Source organism: Odocoileus virginianus, chromosome 2 (assembly GCF_023699985.2).
Source record: "Odocoileus virginianus isolate 20LAN1187 ecotype Illinois chromosome 2, Ovbor_1.2, whole genome shotgun sequence".
Classification (NCBI taxonomy): Eukaryota; Metazoa; Chordata; class Mammalia; order Artiodactyla; family Cervidae; genus Odocoileus; species Odocoileus virginianus.
This window is the reverse complement of record NC_069675.1, coordinates 64,353,765-64,375,006: the sequence shown is the minus strand read 5'-3', so window position 1 is coordinate 64,375,006 and position 21,242 is coordinate 64,353,765. Positions and strand designations below refer to the sequence as shown.

Genomic DNA, 21,242 nt, shown 5'->3' with positions numbered 1-21,242 from the left:
TCTTTTTACCCTGTTGTTCAATTGCTAACTTCTGTCCAACTCGTAGCAACCTCATGGACTGTAGCATACCAGGCCTCCCTGTTTCTCACTTATCTCCTGAAGTTTGCCCATGTTCATGTCCATTGAATTGGTGATGCTACCTAACCATCTACTACCGTTTTGCCTTTTCTAGAGTTTCATATAAATGGAACCATACAGTCTTTTCTGTTCGGCCTCTTTCATTTAGTATGATGATTTTGAGAGTCATCCTTGTTCTTGTAGGGATCTGTAGTTCATTTCTCCTTACTGCCAAGTAATACTGTTGATACAAAGTATGTGCGTGCTCAGTTACCCAATCCTGTCTGCTCTTTGCGGCCCTTTGGACTATAACCCTGGGCCATGCTGTCCATGGGATTTCCCAGGCAAGAATATTGGAGAGCCATTTTCTCCTCCAGGGGATTTCCCCACGTCTCCTGCATCCCTTGCATTGCAAGTGGATTCTTGACTGCTGAGACATTGGGAAGATCTGATACACTGTATGGTTATTCCCAGTCTGTTTTGTCATTGCCTCGGGCTTCCCCTGTGGTTCAGTGGTGAAGAATCCACCTGCAGTGTGGGAGAATGGGTTAAATTCTTGGGTTGGGAAGATCCCCTGGAGAAGGAAATGACAAGCCACTCCAGTATTCTTGCCTGGGAAAGCCCATGGACAGAGGAACCTGGCGTGCTACAGTCAGTCCTTGGGGTTGCAAAAGTATCAGACACGACTAAGTTATTATCTCTCAATTTTTATTTTTTCACAGGCAGTTATTTAGGATTGAGGGAGTAAAAAGTGTCTTTTTTGGACCAGATTTCATCACTGTCACAAAGGTAAGCGTAGAATTATATAAAACAAGATGTGATGTACTTTTGGTTTTTTCTGAGTCCAATGCTGCTCTCCAGAATATCCATGTTTAATGTGTTTTACACATACTGTTATTAAAAATCTCAAGTTTACTTCTCATATTTCTCAAGATAATTATTTAATAGAATTCTCAAGTTGAAATTAACTTCCAGATCCCTTGTTTTTCAAGAAAGAAAAACATAAGCTTCAGAGAGTTAAATGCAGTATGCAAGACTCAACCTTGGCAGGACTAAAATTTAGGCTTCCAAGTATTGTTTTTACTAATTCTTAGCTTACATTGATAGAGTACAAAGAGAAGCTAGTAAATGATCAAATATATATATTAATATATATATATCAAATATATATACATATGACCAACAGGATGATCGAATATTTGTCTTCTCTCACAGTGAGCATTTATGAAATGGCACCTGGCACACTTTTGTGTCAGCCTGCCATCCCACAGTGACACTTTAGAGCTTCACAGATGAGAGCAGTGGGTTGTGAACTTCTGCAACACTTGGATAACCTCTTAATGTCAAAAAATCAAGCTAAATATGCTATACCCATCCAACATCTGAGATCATATTTGCTACAAAAGACTTTTGTTTTTAAGTGTACTAGATTAATGAGAAATGAATTACTTAAATTTAAACTGCATATTCTTTTAAATCTATAATTGATATATACATGCTGAACTTACTTGTCCAGTTTTGCATCAAAATCAAAAGTATTCAATGAACTCCTCTTAAGCAGTTTGGAAGGATTACTCTTACTGATTTACTTATTTTTGTTTTTTACTGTACTCGGTCTTCGTTGGTTTGTGTGGGCTTTCTCTAGTTGTAGCGAGCAGCAGCCACTCTTCCTTGTGGTGTGTGGGCTTCAGTAGTTGCAGTACCTGAGTTCAGTAGTTACAGCTCGTGGACTCTAGAGCACAGGCTCAGTAGTTTGTGGCCCATGGGTTTAGTTGCTGCAAGGCATATGGAATCTTCCTGGACCAGGGTCGAACCAATGTCCCCTGCACTGGCAGGCAGATTTCTATCCACTGCGCACCAAGGAAGGCTATGGATTGTTTCTTAAGGATACCAGTCTTGTTGACAGTCCACAAGTCCTCTAGCACAACCATAGATGAGACATGTTATAGTTTGGGTTCAAAAGTTATGTCTTCAATGCTCTTAAGTAATATACATAGGTTGAATTTTTTTAATAGTCATAGGATATCCTATATAGTTCATCAAGCAGTTATATCCTATTTTATTAAAAGAATGGAAAGTCTGTTTATTATCCACTGTAAACAGAGAATCCAACTCTTTTTACCTTATGAAAAAGTTATCATTTAATCATTTTGATATCCCCTCTATGGCGCATATACACACACCACACTTAATACAGATTTGATGAATGATTGAATGGGGATATGTTCTAAGATTGTATCTTCTAAAAGTCATTATAAGCCAGCTCCTCAACAATAACTGACATATTGTCCAGAAATGTGCGCTATTGCATGTTATAGAATATAAATAGGGGAAGAGTCCTAAAAGATTCAGAGTCTTGTTTTGTATTTGTCTCTGCTCTTGGATGAAAATGTAATGTTTTCCTTCAAACATTTACAGGAGAATGAAGAATTAGACTGGAATTTACTGAAACCAGATATCTATGCTACTATTATGGATTTCTTTGCATCTGGCTTACCTTTAGTTACTGAGGAAACACCTTCAGGAGAAGCAGGTAATGTGTTGGGAATTAATATTTAGCTTTTTAAAAAAATTGTTCTAGTTTCTTCACATTTGTCTTGATTTCTGAAAGCATGGGTAACAGAGTTTTGTTACTATTCTATATTTAGCTCTGGAACCAATTCCAGAGAGGATAAAACCTCATGTATACTAGTTTTACCCATCATTTTATGAAATGTGTGTTTACATGGAATATATTATAAAGAATTAAAAATTTCAACTATAAAAATTTCAAACTTATTTATTAAATTATGATATTTATAATATAGTATAGTATAATATAATATTTATATTGTTTTCAAAATAATATAATGCTCACCAGTTTGCCCTTCTCTCAGATTTAACAGGAGTTAACTTTCTGCCTTAATTACTTTAGAATCATTTCTAAACAAACTATTAAAGATATAAATATTGCAGTTTACTTGCCTGGAGAATCCCATGGACAGAGGAGCCAGGCAGGTTGCAATCCATGGGGCTGCAAAGAGTCGGACACGACTGAGTGACTAAGCATGCACGTGTGCACATGTCTACACACACACACAAACATTTGTATAATCACCTTTAAATGATACAGTTTAACTTCTAGATATATACTCTAAATGAGTCTGATAAATGTACACAAGACAACATGTGGAAGCATATTCCAACATATTTCAAACATATTTCAACATGTTCATTGAAATATTTAAAAAATATATTAGCAGTTAAAAGGAGTGAGCTTGATTAGGAGATACTGATGTGAGAAGATATAAAAAATATTAAGTGGTAAAAGGAAACTGAAGGGTGTATTTACATATTCTTACAAATGTACAATTTATGCAAATTTTAAATAATACATGGAATACTTATATGTGTTCTTGATAGATATATATGTAAAACTGATATATCATTTTTAGAGCCTTTAACTACCTCTGCCAAAATGTAAAAATACACAAGGCTGTTGACCCAGCACTAGAAATTTACCTCATAGATATATTTGCAAAAGTACACTGAGGAATACTTTACATGAACACATAGGATTGTTAGAAATAGCAGCAGGATTGTTAGAAGTAGCAGCAAACAGGAAACAAATGATTTAAAAACTAGCCAAATGAAGACAAATTCATACAAAAGTTATTTTGCACTTATTTGAAAATTGAGCCACATCTTTATATGCTGATATGGAAAAACCTTTTAGGTCTATATTAAATAGAAAAAAGCAAGATATTTAACAGTGAGTGTAAATATAGACATGTAAATGTAAACATGTACTAGAAGGGGGATATATACTAAACTAATGATAGTGGTTGCCTATAGAAGTGATGATGGCAAAAGGCACTTAGGTTTGCTGATGTAAGAGAATTTTAACTTAATTATATTCTGTTTATTAAAATCAAAGTTGATATAATTTAATATTAATATGTTCGTGTTTATATTGTTGCCAGAATCCTATTGTTTATCATAATGGTATTTGAATTAGCTGCATTTTTAGTTTTCCCAATGATAAAGAGATTTTTTTCCAAATAAATATAAAACCCATAAAACTAGACATATGTGAAGATCTATGTGTAACCTTACAAAGTAAAAAGGAAAACAAAAATGGACTTTCCTGGTGGTCCAGTGGTGCAGGGGGTGTGGGTTTGCTCGCTGGACTGGGAAGATTCCACCTGTCTCGGCGCAGCTGAGCCCCTGCACCGCAGCTGCACGCCCGTGCACGCTGAAGGCTGTGCTCCCAACGGGAGGAGCCACCACAGTGAGAAACTCAGGCAGCACAACTGGATAGGGGCACCTGCTCCCTGAAACCAGAGAAAGCCCACGTGCAGCAGTGAAGACCCAGCATAGCTAACAATAAAAAATTAAAGAATTTTTTTAAAAAAGAAAAAAATGAAACAAAATGAAAAAACCAGGTTTTTGTTCAGATTTGTAGAACATTTTAAAATTCCAATAAGGCTTATATCTGTACTTAGTATGATTGTCATCATGAAAACCACTAAATTGAGGGATTAAAATTTTAACTTATAAAGTAGTTAAAAAAAACTTAAAAAGTGCCTTTTTGTCTCAAAGTTTTCATCAAGATCCAGACAATGTCTTTTCCTTGCTTCTTTTCAGTCCTTGAGAAGGATGAAAGTTTACAAATGTATTGGCCAAAAAATTAAAACCCTAACACCATTAGTAGATCATGTTATTTCAGTACATTCACAGTTATCACCAAATGTTGATCAGTGCGCCTTAGTTTTTCTTCAGAGAATCAAATGAATGATCCTTCCATTTCCCCCATATTACTTATTTCACTGTACCAAGTTACATGTTCTATGCTTTTATTTTTTTAATGAGACATTAAGTTAAATCACTTTATTTTAATATTTGTACTTGCATGGATGTAAAATTTCTTTTGTTGATATGTTTTATTTGTAATTGTTTCTAGGATCTGAAGATGATGATGAAGTTGTGGCAATGATTAAGGAATTGTTAGATACTAGAATACGGTATGTGTTCGTCTTTCTACCTGATCAGTTATACTACAGTGTAGCAATGAATTTTTGATCATCTCTGAGTAGTACAGAGGAACTCTGTAGAAGAGTTCCAAAACAAGTATAAGTTAATGTAAACAAAATAGGTAACCATAGAAACTAAATTTTAAAGTCTGCAGTTTCTTTACCATCTGAGCCACCAAGAAAGTTCCCTCCAAAATTTATAACAGTCTTGTCTAAATATAGTCAGTAATTTATGTAATTTATCTCTCATGGTCACTATTTGGATTTAACATTATTATAATACCAAATTTCTTAGAAGAAAATGACTTAACAGTGTTTGGGAGAACTGTGAGGAGAGAAGGAGTACCTCTTTTCAGGCTGCTGCCCCACTTTTGCTAATAGTAAACCAACGGTCCTGTTGAGAGTTCCAAAAGAATCTAGGTAAAATACACAAAAAGTTTGTTGTTGGACACTATGATATAGCTGCCAAAGCAAATAAGATTCTGTAGAGAGGGGACACGCACTGAAGCTTCTCTTGGAGTATTTGCTCATTCTTGGTGTGAGGTTAGAATATGAGAAGATGGGCAAAGAGCAGCCACTGAGAAACAGAGAAACTGTGTTAAGTTTCAGCAAATTTGTTGAGATTTGGAAGAATGAAGCTTTGACTTTAAGGAGCAAGACCCGAGAGGAAAGAAAAATGTAAGCCTTAGCACTCAGAGCTTCTCTCCACAAGGCACTTACTTGTTTTTAGCTGTGGAAGGGAAGAGACTGAGAAGTGAAACAAAAGACAGCTGAAAACCTGAGCAGAATTTTGGCACTTCTATGGTGCTGGGAGTGATAAAAGTTGGAGTTTGGGATCTGTCAAGGAGGGTGGGGCCTCAGAGAACATCCAGGCTCTTAGTTGAGTTCTCTAGAGGACTCTACCATTGAAAGAGAGAAGCCAGAGGTAGACCAAGTCTTATGAAACTATAGGCCAGTATTGAATGAACTTAATTCCACAGAGGGTTAGCTGCTGCCACAAGATAGGATGAACCCTTTCTAGTATAATATAATCCCAAGTCACTTTCAGTTCAGTTCAGTTGCTCAGTCGTATCCAACTCTTTGCGACCCCATGAATTGCAGCATGCCAGGCCTACCTGTCCATCACCAACTCCCGGAGTTTACTCAAACTCATGCCCATTGAGTCGGTGATGCCATTCAGCCATCTCATCCTCTGTCATCCCCTTCTCCTCCTGCCCCCAATCCCTCCCAGCATCAGGGTCTTTTCAAAGGAGTCAGCTCTTCTCATGAGGTGGCCAAAGTATTGGAGTTTCAGCTTCAGCAACAGTCCTTCCAATGAACACCCAGGACTGATCTCCTTTAGGATGGACTGGTTGGATCTCCTTGCAGTCCAAGGGACTCTCAAGAGTCTTCCCCAACACCACAGTTCAAAAGCATCAGTTTTTTGGTGCTCAGCTTTCCTCACAGTCCAACTCTCACATCCATACGTGACCACTGGAAAAACCATAGCTATGACCAGACAGACCTTTGTTGGCAAAGTAATGTCTCTGCTTTTTAATATGCTATCTAGGTTGGTGATAACTTTCCTTCCAAGGAGTAAGCGTCTTTTAATTTCATGGCTGCAATCACCATCTGCAGTGATTTTGGAGCCCCCCAAAATAAAGTCAGCCACTGCTTCCTCTGTCACCCATCTATTTCCCATGAGGTGATGGGACCAGATGCCACGATCTTAGTTTCTAAATATTGAGCTTTAAGCCAACTTCTTCACTCTCCTCTTTCACGTTCATCAAGAGGCTTTTTAGTTCCTCTTCACTTTCTGCCATAAGTGTGGTGTCATCTGCATATCTGAGGTTATTGATATTTCTCCCAGCAATCTTGATTCCAGCTTGTGCTTCTTCCAGCCCAGCGTTTCTCATGATGTACTCTGCATATAAGTTCAACAAGCAGGGTGACAGCATACAGCCTTGACGGACTCCTTTCCCTATTTGGAACCAGGCTGACTCCTTTCCCTATTTGGAACCAGGCTGTTGTTCCATGTCCAGTTCTAACTGTTGCTTCCTGACCTGCATACAGGTTTCTCAAGAGGCAAGTCAGGTGGTCTGGTATTCCCATCTCCTTCAGAATTTTCCACAGTTTATTGTGATCCACACAGTCGAAGGCTTTGGCATAGTCAATAAAGCAGAAATAGATGTTTTTCCGGAACTCTTGCTTTTTTGATGATCCAGTGGATGTTGGAAATTTGATCTCTGGTTCCTCTGCCTTTTCTAAAACCAGCTTGAACATCTGGAAGTTCTTGGTTCACGTATTGCTGAAGCCTGGCTTGGAGAATTTGGAGCATTAATTTACTAGCGTGTGAGATGACTGCAATCATGTGGTAGTTTGAGCATTCTTTGGCATTGCCTTTCTTTGAGATTGGAATGAACACTGACCTTTTCCAGTCCTGTGGCCACTGCTGAGTTTTCCAAATTTGCTGACATACTGAGTGTAGCACTTTCAGAGCATCATCTTTCAGGATTTGAAATAGCTCAACTGGAATTCCATCACCTCCACTAGCTTTGTTCTTAGTGATGCTTCCTAAGGCCCACCTGACTTCACATTCTAGGATGTCTGATTCTAGGTGAATGATCACACCATTGTGATTATCTGGGTCGTGAAGATCTATTTTGTACAGTTCCTCTGTGTATTCTTGTCACCTCTTCTTAATATCTTCTGCTTCTATTAGGTCCATACCATTTCTGTCCTTTATCAAACCCATCTTTGTGTGAAATGTTCCCTTGGTATCTCTAATTTTCTTGAAGAGATCTCTACCCTTTCCCATTCTGTCATTTTCCTCTATTTCTTTGCATTGATCACTGAGGAAGGCTTTCTTACCTCTCCTCGCTATTCTGTGGAACTCTGCATTCAAATGGGAATATCTTTCCTTTTCTCCTTTGCTTTTCGCTTCTCTTCTTCTCACAGTTATTTGTAAGGCCTTCTCAGACAGCTATTTTGCCTTTTTGCATTTCTTTTCCATGGGGGTGGTCTTGATTCCTGTCTCCTGTACAATGTCACGAACCTCCGTCCATAGTTCGTCAGGCACTCTGTCTATCAGATCTAGTCCCTTAAATCTATTTCTCACTTCCACTGTATAGTCATAAGGGATTTGATTTAGGTCATACCTGAATGGTCTAGTGGTTTTCCCAACTTTCTTCAGTTAAAGTCTGAATTTGGCAAGAAGGAGTTCATGATCTGAGCCACAGTCAGCTCCCGGTCTTGTTTTTGCTGACTGTATAAAGCTTCTCCATCTTTGGCTGCAAAGAATATAATCAATCTGATTTCAGTGTCGGCCATCTGGTGATGTTCATGTGTAGAGTCTTCTCTTGTGTTGTTGGAAGAGGCTGTATGCTATGACCATTGAGTTCTCTTGGCAAAACTCTATTAGCCTTTGCCCTCATTCATTCTGTACTCCAAGGCCAAATTTGCCTGTTACTCCAGGTGTTTCGTGACTTCCTACTTTTGCATTCCAGTCCCCTGTAATGAGAAGGACATCTTTTTTGGGTGTTAGTTGTAAAAGGTCTTGTAGGTCTTCATAAAACCATTCAACTTCAGCTTCTTGAGCCTTTTTGGTCAGGGCATAGACTTGGATTACTGTGTTATTGAATGGTTTGCCTTGGAAATGAACAGAGATCATTCTGTCGTTTTTGAGATTGCATCCAAGTACTGCATTTCGGACTCTTTTCTTGACTGTGTTGGCTACTCCATTTCTTCTAAGGGATTCCTGCCCACAGTAGTAGATATGGTCATCTGAGTTAAATTCACCCATTCCAGTCCATCTAAATTCACCTATTCCTAGAATGTCAACATTCACTCTTGCCATCTCCTGTTTGACCACTTCCAATTTGCCTTGATTCGTGGACCTAACATTCCAGGTTCCTGTGCAATATTGCTCTTTATAGCATCGGACCTTGCTTCTATCACCAGTCCCATCCACAACTGGGTGGTGTTTTTGCTTTAACTCCATCCCTTCATTCTTTCTGGAGTTATTTCTCCACTGATCTCCAATAGCATATGGGGCACCTATCGACCTGGGGAGTTCCTCTTTCAGTATCCTATCAATTTGCCTTTTCCTACTGTTCATGGGGTTCTCAAGGCAAGAATTCTGAAGTGGTTTGCTATTCCCTTCTCCAGTGGACCACATTCTGTCAGACCTCTCCACCATGACCCGACCATCTTGGGTGGCCCCACACGGCATGGCTTAGTTTCACTGAGTTAAACAAGACTGTGGTCCTGTGATCAGATTGGCTAGTTTTCTGTGATTCTGGTTTTAGTGTGTCTGCCCTCTGATTCCACAAGTCACTTTTGTTCTTCATATATGTTGTCCATCATTTATTGTCCCCAAAATTACTAGGCATAGAATTTGGAAACTGAACCAACAGAAAATAAACAAATCCATTGATAACCTAGGTGTGAGAGTTATCAGACATGATCTTTAAAATGATTGTGAATAAAACATTAGAGAAAACAGAAAGTCAGATGAATTTCATCAGAAGACTGGAATCTATAAGAAAAAGTAATTCTGAAACTAAAATATACAATAGCTAAACTTAAGAATTCATCAGGTCGAATGTCACATTGGATACTGTTGGAGAGAAGATTAATGTACTGGAATGTATTAAAAGGGCAGTAGAAAATATCCAGCTAAAGCAAAGAAAAGAGAATGGAAAATACAGCCCCCAAAAATGATAGACATAGAATATGTAACAAAAAAAGTCTCACAATATCCTGTAGGCTTTTTAATATATGTAGAATTTAAATACATGACAAAAATGTATAAGGTGATAAGTATAAATGTTCTTCATATTTGGCATTATCTGGGAATTAATAAAAGTATAATTTATTTTGCTGTGCTGTGCATGCTCAGTCGTGTCCGACTCTTTGAGACCCTGTGGACTGTAGCCTGCCAGGCTCCTCTGTCCATGGGATTTTCCTGGCAAAGAATACTGAATTGGGTTGCCATTTCCTTTTCCAGTGAACCATCCTAACCCAGGATCAAACTCACATCTTCTGTGTTGGCAGGCTAATTTTTTACCACTGAGCCATCTAGGAAGTCTGCACTAATCTATATTAGAGTCTAAGAAGTCAAGTAGACATCTTATAAACAATCGATAGTAAAAGACCATATAACCAAAATTCAATAGAGGGGTAAAGTAGAATGATAATAAAGTAATACTTGTTTAATCCAAAATAATGCAAAATGATAAATAATAAGATGGTTGTATAAACCCAAATATATTAGTTAATGTACATAGGTTAATTAACAAGAAATAAAAGTGTCAGATTGCCTGTTGAAAAAAAGCTATGTACTGCCTATAAGAGATACATATCTTAACCATAAGGACAAAGAAAGGTTGAAAGTAGAAAGATGGAGAAATACATAGCATGCAAAGAATGGATAAGAGAAGACAGGTACAGTTGTACAGGTATCAGACAAAATAAACTTTATAGCTAAAGACATTAATAGCAATAAAGAGAAATCTTTCATAATAATAATGGGTAATTTCTTTGAGGAATATACACTAATTTTAAACATATGCATCTAATAACAGCTTCAGAAGAGATGAAGAATATTTGACAGAACTAAAATGAGAAATAGATAATCCGCAACTACAGTGGGAGACCAACACATCTCTCTCAGTAACAAGTAGATCAAACACATACAGTGATGAGTAAAGACATGAGAGTCTTATACATATGATTAACAAACCGTACTAAATTGACACACATGAAACATTACACCCAACAAGAACAAAGTACTTATTTTTTTTCAAGTGTACATGGAAGATTTTCTAAACGGGACTATATTCTGAAACATAAAGCAACCCTGAACAAATTTTATAGATTGAAATCATTGAAAATATTATTTTCTACAGTTAAATTAAGCTAGATGTCAGTTATCAAAAGTTATCTATACAATCTGTATATATGTGGAAACTAAACAGTGCTCTTCAAAAACACCAATGGTCAACAAAGAAATCACAAAGGAAATTTAAAATAGAATATTTGCCTGACCTTCGGATAGGCAAATTTTTTTTTTACAAGACATAAGAAAATTTAAGAGAAAGACATAAAGTAGACTATAATAAAAATAAGACTTCTTCATCAAAAGATATCACTTACCGTGAAGAAGCAAAGCACAGATTAGAAGATATTTGTAGTATGTATGTCAGAATATATTTAAAATCTTTTACATAATGTTAAGAAAGAGACAATCAAATAGAGCCTGGAGCAGTCTCTGCACAAAAGCACTGGAGTGGCAATTCATGAAAGACAGTAATCAAATGACAGTAAACATGAAAAAGTACTCAACCTCCTTATAGATATTCAGATTAAAACTGTAATGAAATATCACTTCAGATCCACTGGAATGATTAAAATTATTAAAACTGACACCACCAATTGTTGGCAAGTTTGGGGAGCAACAGGAACTCTCGTGTACTGCTGGTAGGAATATAAGTTTAAATAACTTTGGGAAACCGTTTGGCGGTAGCTACTAAATCTGGACATAAACATATTCTTGATGAGCAGTTTCACTCTTGGGTACATTCCCAATTGTAGTTTATTAGTATGCCATAGGACATTTGCAAGAATCTCCATAACTGTGCCATTTGTAAAAGCCAAAAGCTGGTATTAACCCAGATGTCCATCAACAATAGAATGAGTCCTTCCCTGGCAGTCCAGTGGCTAAGACTCCATACTCCCAATGCATGGGGCCCAGGTTCAATCCCTGGTCAGGGAACTAGATCCTACATGCTATAGCTAAGAGCCAGAGCAGCCAAAGAGATAAATAAGTAAAAAATAGATATTAAAAAAAGAATGGATAAATTCTGGCATATTCACTTAATGGAATACTCTGCAGCAGTGAGACTGAATGAACTATTACTATATGCCACAATGTAGACGAATCTTGCAAAGAGAAAAAGAAGCCAGATTAAAAAAGTTAATATTTTGTGTTTTCTAAATGGAATTTATGTTTATAAACTATAAAGTTAAAAAGCAGGCAGAATTTGTCAGTGGTGATAGCAGTTGGGATAATGGCTACCTTTGGTTGGGAGGAGTGGTCAAAAGGAAGAATAGGGGGGACTTCTGGGGTTCCAGTGTTCTGTTTCTTGGTCTAGAACATATATATGTTCAGTTTGTTAAAATTTACTGAGTTGATCATACGTGATTTATGCATTTTTTTTTGAATTATCTATATTTCAATGAAAAGTTTTAACTGGGAAAAAAAAAGCCAGCACATCGCAGTTTCCCTCCATTTACTTAAAAGAAGTGAATGAGTGTATCTTAGGTAATCAGTATAATTATTAGGAAATTTGAAATCTTAAATGATATACAAGATTTAAGATGCAATAAGCAGATAAAGTTCTTGTATGAATGAATTGGCATTTTATCTGAAAGTTACAAATGAGACTAGCTACTAACTGTTGTTATTCTTGTTTATAAAAGTGACTCTAACTTTGTGAATTTATTAATATAAAATCTAAGCTCTATGTTGTATTAAGTTTTTTCAATAAAAACATATTATTTTAAATATATCTGTGTCTACAGGCCAACTGTGCAGGAAGATGGAGGAGATGTAATCTATAAAGGCTTTGAAGATGGCATCGTACAGCTGAAACTCCAAGGTTCTTGTACCAGCTGCCCCAGTTCAATCATTACTCTGAAAAATGGAATTCAGAACATGCTGCAGTTTTATATTCCAGAAGTAGAAGGCGTAGAACAGGTATGCCAATATTGTATGACAGTTTAGATTTAGTATTAAAATGAATTTTTTGGAAAGAAAAGAAATTCATGACCTGACATTTTCTTCAACTGCTATATCATTGTGTTACCATTATTATCAGGCTCCTTCTTTGAGAATTATCTTAGTGCTAATAATTACCTGCTATGTGCTCAGCAGTTTTCCAAATATTACCTCATTTATTTTCTAGTAACACAGTTTGTTAATATTAAATAAGTCACTTTCATTTTGTACTTGGGAAACAGAGGGCATATTGCTGTTTTGACTGTAGAAAAATTATGAAAGGGAAACATCATGGAATTTTATAGATGACGTTTACAAGTGTTTAGTGGAAGAGCTCTACTACTTCATATTTTTTTAATTAATTGATTAATATTTGGTTGCACTGAGTCTTTGTTGCTGTGTGCAGGCTTTCTCTAGTTGAAATGAGCAAGTGCTACTCTTCATTTTGGTGCACAGGCTTCTCATTGTGGTGGTTTCCCTTGTCACAAAGCATGGGCTCTTGGGCATGCAAGCTGCAGTAGTTGGGGCTCATAGGCTCCAGAACACGGGCTCAGTAGCTGTGGCACACAGATTTACTTGCTTCACGGCATGTGGGATCCTCCTGGACCAGGGATTGAACCTGTGTCCCCTGCATTGAAAGGTGGACTCTCATCCACTGGACCACGAGGGGAGCCCCTCCACTGCTTCACATTTAAATACTTCTTGTTCTTAAACATGCAGGCAAGAAGCCCTTCAAAGAATCATGCTTTGTTGTACAAAGTACAGTTAGAGAGTTTTAGAGCTTTATTTATAGCCTGAGGTCAACATTTTTTTCCTGCCCAAATATATCTAAGGAATATATACTACCAGTATTTTTCTCAGCAGTAATAGTGGCCTTCACTGCAGTAATTCTCAACCAAGAGGCAAGGACTTATGGAGAGCGATTATCAAGGAAGGAAAGAGTATATGGAAATTAAAAATTTGAAAAAGCTCTTCAGGTAATTCTGTGCCTTTAAGAAGAGGGCGTCATCTCTCAGCTCCTGTGAGACTCACTCTTTTCTGGGCAGTACTGAAACCTGTCCCTGTGGTACGACACATGCCGTCTCCTCTTTGAAGTTCTCACTAGTTCTTTAGTTGGTGTTAAGCTCTTTGGTGCAGAGCTTCTGTGGGTCTCTTTCAGCTTTCTGGTAATGGATAAGTTCCTTGAGAGAGTTATAATTGTACCTAGGTCTCTGTGTTCTTCTGTAACACTCAGCCTTGTGTGTTGTACATGTTGTTTACAGAGTTTTCATTAAATATTTAGAAACATTATTCCAAATTTAGGAATATTTTACCTAAGATAGAAGTTGATTGACAAAATTTTTTTGATTGGATGGTGCTGAGATTGGATGTAAAAATATCAGTTCCCTGAAAGTAAATATCCATTTTTTATTCAGCCCAAAACAATCTGTGAGGGAATTGATTGTCTCAGATCAGAAGCAGATTCATCTAGATTTTGAAAAAATTAATTTTGGCCCCCATTATCCTCTGTATGCCTTTAAAAAAAAATAGCTAACACTTTGCTAGATTGATAAAGGAAGGTTTTTATTCACATGTCCAGGGTTGGGTGATGAATTGGCAGTAGGATTATAAACCTGAGTTAGTTTTAATTATAGTAGGTGTGGTTAAGGGAAAAAATAGTGTTAGGTTTATATAACCCTTTTCTTTTCCAGAGGAATTGGTTTTTATTATCTGAGTAATATATTAACTCATGAAAAGATACTAATCCTTTCATTTTTTCCTTTGAGTATTCATTAGTATTTTTCCGTAACTTACTTGAAATGAAAAGCTTCATATTTTTTAAGGCTTAAAATAAACTTTTATCTGAATAAGACCAACGTAATTAGTTGCTAGTATATTTTCTAGCAACTATAAAGGTGTAGTTTCTTTACCTTTTTTAGGGATTCATTTTTCTAATACATATTTTGCAGTAACAATTTGGTATATTTCCCTAGGACCATGCTTAGGGAAATAAGATGCTTTTGAAATAAAAACAAAAAAAACCCCTCAATTCTATATATTAGTCATAGAGCTAGGAATTACCAGTTCATCATGATAGTCCTCTTTGTCCACCTGTGACTCTGCTTTTGGAAACCTCCTTTGGAACAAGGAACAGAGACCAATGTTTTAATTAACTTGCTGCCCAATGTGCTACTGGAGATCAGTGGAGAAATAACTCCAGAAAGAATGAAGGGATGGAGTTAAAGCAAAAACAACACCCAGTTGTGGATGGGACTGGTGATAGAAGCAAGGTCCAATGCTGTAAAGAGCAATATTGCATAGGAACCTGGAATGTTAGGTCCATGAATCAAGGCAAATTGGAAGTGGTCAAACAGGAGATGGCAAGAGTGAATGTTGACATTCTAGGAATCAGTGAACTAAGATGGCCTGGAATGGGTGAATTTAACTCAGATGACTATTATATCTACTACTGTGGGCGGGAATCCCTTAGAAGAAATGGAGTAGCCATCATAGTCAACAAGAGAGTCCGAAAGCAGTACTTGGATGCAGTCTCAAAAACGACAGAATGATCTCTATTCGTTTCCACGGCAAACCATTCAATATCACAGTAATCCAAGTCTATGCCCCAGCCAGTAATGCTGAAGAAGCTGAAGTTGAACGGTTTTATGAAGACCTACAAGACCTTTTAGAACTAACACCCAAAAAAGATGTCCTTCTCATTACAGGGGACTGGAATGCAAAAGTAGGAAGTCAAGAAACACCTGGAGTAACAGGCAAATTTGGCCTTGGAGTACAGAATGAATGAGGGCAAAGGCTAATAGAGTTTGCCAAGAGAACGCACTGGTCATAACAAACACCCTCTTCCAACAACACAAGAGAAGACTGTACACATGAACATCACCAGATGGTCAACACAGAAATCAGATTGATAATATTCTTTGTAGCCAAAGATGGAGAAGCTTTATACAGTCAGCAAAAACAAGACCGGGAGCTGACTGTGGCTCAGATCATGAACTCCTTGCCAAATTCAGACTTTAACTGAAGAAAGTTGGGAAAACCACTAGACCATTCAGGTATGACCTAAATCAAATCCCTTATGACTATACAGTGGAAGTGAGAAATAGATTTAAGGGACTAGATCTGATAGACAGAGTGCCTGACGAACTATGGACGGAGGTTCGTGACATTGTACAGGAGACAGGAATCAAGACCACCCCCATGGAAAAGAAATGCAAAAAGGCAAAATAGCTGTCTGAGAAGGCCTTACAAATAACTGTGAGAAGAAGAGAAGCGAAAAGCAAAGGAGAAAAGGAAAGATATTCCCATTTGAATGCAGAGTTCCAAAGAATAGCGAGGAGAGGTAAGAAAGCCTTCCTCAGTGATCAATGCAAAGAAATAGAGGAAAATGACAGAATGGGAAAGGGTAGAGATCTCTTCAAGAAAATTAGAGATACCAAGGGAACATTTCACACAAAGATGGGTTTGATAAAGGACAGAAATGGTATGGACCTAATAGAAGCAGAAGATATTAAGAAGAGGTGACAAGAATACACAGAGGAACTGTACAAAATAGATCTTCACGACCCAGATAATCACAATGGTGTGATCATTCACCTAGAATCAGACATCCTAGAATGTGAAGTCAGGTGGGCCTTAGGAAGCATCACTAAGAACAAAGCTAGTGGAGGTGATGGAATTCCAGTTGAGCTATTTCAACTCCTGAAAGATGATGCTCTGAAAGTGCTACACTCAGTATGTCAGCAAATTTGGAAAACTCAGCAGTGGCCACAGGACTGGAAAATGTCCGTTTTCATTCCAATCTCAAAGAAAGGCAATGCCAAAGAATGCTCAAACTACCACACGATTGCAGTCATCTCACACGCTAGTAAATTAATGCTCCAAATTCTCCAAGCCAGGCTTCAGCAATACGTGAACCAAGAACTTCCAGATGTTCAAGCTGGTTTTAGAAAAGGCAGAGGAACCAGAGATCAAATTTCCAACATCCATTGGATCATCAAAAAAGCAAGAGTTCCGGAAAAAACATCTATTTCTGCTTTATTGACTATGCCAAAGCCTTCGACTGTGTGGATCACAATAAACTGTGGAAAATTCTGAAGGAGATGGGAATACCAGACCACCTGACCTGCCTCTTGAGAAACCTGTATGCAGGTCAGGAAGCAACAGTTAGAACTGGACATGGAACAACAGCCTGGTTCCAAATAGGGAAAGGAGTCAGCCTGGTTCCAAATAGGGAAAGGAGTCCGTCAAGGCTGTATGCTGTCACCCTGCTTGTTGAACTTATATGCAGAGTACATCATGAGAAACGCTGGGCTGGAAGAAGCACAAGCTGGAATCAAGATTGCTGGGAGAAATATCAATAACCTCAGATATGCAGATGACACCACACTTATGGCAGAAAGTGAAGAGGAACTAAAAAGCCTCTTGATGAACGTGAAAGAGGAGAGTGAAGAAGTTGGCTTAAAGCTCAATATTTAGAAACTAAGATCGTGGCATCTGGTCCCATCACCTCATGGGAAATAGATGGGTGACAGAGGAAGCAGTGGCTGACTTTATTTTGGGGGGCTCCAAAATCACTGCAGATGGTGATTGCAGCCATGAAATTAAAAGATGCTTACTCCTTGGAAGGAAAGTTATCACCAACCTAGATAGCATATTAAAAAGCAGAGACATTACTTTGCCAACAAAGGTCTGTCTGGTCACAGCTATGGTTTTTCCAGTGGTCACGTATGGATGTGAGAGTTGGACTGTGAGGAAAGCTGAGCGCCAAAAAACTGATGCTTTTGAACTGTGGTGTTGGGGAAGACTCTTGAGAGTCCCTTGGACTGCAAGGAGATCCAACCAGTCCATCCTGAAGGAGATCAGTCCTGGGTGTTCATTGGAAGGACTGATGTTGAAGCTGAAACTCCAGTGTTTTGGCCATCTGATGCGGAGAGCTGACTGCTTTGAAAAGACCCTGATGCTGGGAAAGATTGAGGGCAGGAGGAGAAGGGGACGACAGAGCATGACGTGGTTGGATGGCATCACCGACTCAAGGAACATGGTTTGGATAGATTCCGGCCGTTGGTGATGGACAGGTAGGCCTGGCATACTGCGGTTCATGGGGTCGGAAAGAGTCGGACACGACTGAGCGACTAAACTGAACTGAACTGAATATTCAGTTGGCTTTTATGTTGCTAGAATATCAGATTTTGATGCAAATGTTGTGCTTTGGGGCTGTTGATAGATTTATTCTTACTAGATTGGTATGCATTGTTGCAGAGTATTTTAGGTAAGCAAGTAATATTAAAATCATGAAAATAGAAATTTCTACTCCTTAATTCTTGTATTCTCTTTTGTTTGTTTGTTTGTTTTAGGTTATGGATGATGAATCAGAGGAAAAAGAAGCAAACTCACCTTAAACTCATTTGCGTTTTCTGTGGGCCCTGCAGTTGGACTTGTTGATAATATGTACTAAGCTTTTATTATTAATCTGCTAAGCAATTTAGGATTAATAAAATATGTCCCTTCTTCAGAGAATGATATATAAATATTGCATGTTTGCTTTACCTCATATGAGTTATTTATAACATCCTGAATCATCTTCTGTACACGTGGATTTTATCCAGGGATATTTTTATTTTTGTTCTTCATTTCTCATGGTTCCTTCTTTGCATAATGTGTGAAGCAGTTTAAAATACATTCTCTACCCCCAATCTGATTTATTTACTCTTTCAATACGGAAGTAAATAGGGAGAATCTTAAGATATTTTAAAATGGCTTCACTTTTTATGAGATGTTTTAAAATATTTTTACTGAATTTTTACCTTGTTAAACACTAAACAATTTTAGTTTTAAAATAGTATCTGGTGACTTCCCTGGTGGTCCAGTGATTAAGAATCCACCTTGCAATGTAGGGGACGCAGTTAGATACCTGATCAGAGAACTAAGACCCTACGTGGCACAGAGTGCTTGAGCCTGCATGCCACAGTGAAAGATCCCAAGTCCTGCGATTAAGACCCGATACATCCAAATAAATAAAATATTTTTTAAAAATGGTATCTGGCTAGTAGCTCCCAATGTAGTATCATGTAACTTAATACTGAAAGACCAAAAAAAAAAAAAAAAACCATAATGTTGAAAACTGATAAAGAACTTAAGTCCTAGAATGTAGACAGAATTTCTATTGATTACAAGACAGCAGGCTGAATTGAGAAAAACTGCCTTAGTGTGCCATGCCAGAAATTTTGACAGTTATCTTTCTATTAACATAATGCAAAGAGACAACTCATTGGAAAAGACCCTGATGCTGGGAAAGATTGAAGGCAAAAGGAGAAGGGGGCAGCAGAGGATGAGATGGTTAGACAGCATCACCGACTCAATGGACATGAATTTGAGCAAACTCCGGGAGATAGTGAAGGATAGGGAAGCCTGTCGTGCTGTAGTCCATGGGGTCGCGGTGAGTGGGACACAACTTAGCAACTGAACAACAACAACTTTCTACCATAGGGGTAACTTTTTTCAGATGACCCAAATAGCAAATTACACGTCTCTCTTGTTTGTGATGGGACTTACCTGGTAACTCAGACAGTAAAGGATCTGCCTGCGATGAGGGAGACCTGGGTTTATTCCTGAGTTGGGAAGATGCCCTGGAGAAGGGAAGAGCTACCCACTCCAGTATTCTTGCCTGGAGAATTTCATGGACAGAGGAGCCTGGCAGGCTATAGTCCGTGGGGTCGCAGAGACAGACAGGACCGAGTGACTTTCCCTTTCACCTTCTTGTTTTTCTATAGAATTCAGAGACAGCAATTCGTAGACAGTATCAGGGAGGGGAACATAAGTATGTTGGATCTTTGGGACTTTGTTCCTCAAAAGTATGGAGGTTAACATAGGGATGGAAACAAAAAGAACTCCAGCATTTGTGAGTGCTGGAAAGAGAAATTTTTATTTTTTTTCTTTTGGGTCATAGAAATGGGCATTGCGTTTGGAGAATTTGTTTCCTGAGCCATTATAGATGAATTTAGGTTAGACTTACTTTGGGAATTACTTTGTAAGCTGGGCACATTAACCTGCCCTTTAGCTGAAGCTACAGGAAATTGAGATTGTGGAGGAGACGCAGTTAATCAGTCTTGGGTCTGGCCACAAAATAAGTGGCTGAGTGGGGGTGGGAGATTCAGTTACTGGAATATAGGAACTCACAGAACTGAGAGGCCAAGTTATTGGAAAGATTCTCTACAAAAGGGAGCAGCCATGAAGAACAAGGAGGAAAGGTGGAGAACATTTCTCAGCACACAAAGTGTTGTAATCAGAATCTGGAAGCTGTGAAATGTATTTGGAACTGCAGGAAGCTAAGTAGGACTTGAGTGTGAAGTGGAAGGCCCCAGCTGGAATGGGGCAGAGGTAGGCAGTGCTTCGTGCAGACAATGCTGTGGAAGTTCTTGGCTGCGTACCCTTCTTACACCCAAAGAGTTTATGCTGAGACTTTCTTCTCACTGTGAGGTCTTCTCAGTTACCATTTGCTTGCCCTGTCCCCAGGGAAGATCGGTCTCACCTCAGTCCCAGGGGATAAATTATGACTAGTCTAACTCAGTACATCTTGACTCCTTTCTTCTTTGCCAGTCATTAGTCTTAAGTATGGACACAGTCGTGTCCGACTCTTTGTGATCCCATGGACTGTGCAGTTCATGGAATTCTCCAGGCCAGAATACTGGAGTGGGTAGCCGGTCCCTTCTCCAGGGGGTCTTCCCAACCCGGGGATCAAACTCAGGTTTCTCTCATTGCCAGTGGATTCTTTACCAAGCTGAGCCACCAGGGAAGGCTCTTAAGTATGGATACATGACCCAACTCTGCCTGTGAACTGAAAGAGAAAGTCTATTAGAAAATTCTGGAAAGGCTGTCTTCCTTGATTGAGAGAGAAGGAAGTTTTTATGTAAAGAAGGCTCTTTGCCTCTCCATTACATTCCTCCCTGCTAGGTACACTGTAATATGAATACTTGATGTCCAAGGCTCTGACAGTTAGCTTGTGGTCATGAAAAGCCAGTTTGCTAAGAACGGCAAAGAAAAGGGGGAAAAAAAAAGGAGACCTGGATATTTGAGGACTCTATTGACCTTTGAGCTAGTCCAGGAACCACCCATTTTCAGAGTATCATGTGAGATAAAAGGTTTTCTTGTTAAAGCTACTGTTACCAGTTACTCTCATTTGAAGCTGGTTGCCTTCTAACAAAGAACCTGGTAAGTCATGGAGAACTTTGTAAGTAATTTTACTGCTTAATTATTTGTGGCAGACAGTGCCAAATGTCGATCCTAAAATGACAACAAATTTACATTTTTATTTATTTAATTTTTTTTTCAAATTTACATTTTTAACTGAGCCACTTTTTCAAGTTATTTTTTCAATCAAATATTAATTTAGGTGTAGTTTAATCAGGTAATAGTTT

The 21,242-nt window shown here is 38.2% G+C and overlaps 1 protein-coding gene across 3 annotated transcripts in view; it reads left to right on the top strand.

Moving 5' to 3' along the window:
• The window catches only part of NFU1 (NFU1 iron-sulfur cluster scaffold), a 29,535-nt gene extending 11,190 nt beyond the window's left edge, over positions 1 to 18,345 (top strand). For all 3 annotated transcript variants that reach the window (XM_020878598.2, XM_020878600.2, XM_020878599.2), the window contains 5 exons: positions 780 to 846; positions 2,476 to 2,590; positions 5,000 to 5,060; positions 12,633 to 12,807; positions 18,183 to 18,345. In XM_020878598.2, the coding sequence (XP_020734257.2) occupies positions 780 to 846; positions 2,476 to 2,590; positions 5,000 to 5,060; positions 12,633 to 12,807; positions 18,183 to 18,227 (463 nt within the window). In that variant the 3' untranslated portion in view covers positions 18,228 to 18,345. The remainder of the gene's footprint in view (positions 1 to 779; positions 847 to 2,475; positions 2,591 to 4,999; positions 5,061 to 12,632; positions 12,808 to 18,182) is intronic.
• The last annotated feature ends 2,897 nt before the right edge of the window (positions 18,346 to 21,242 follow it).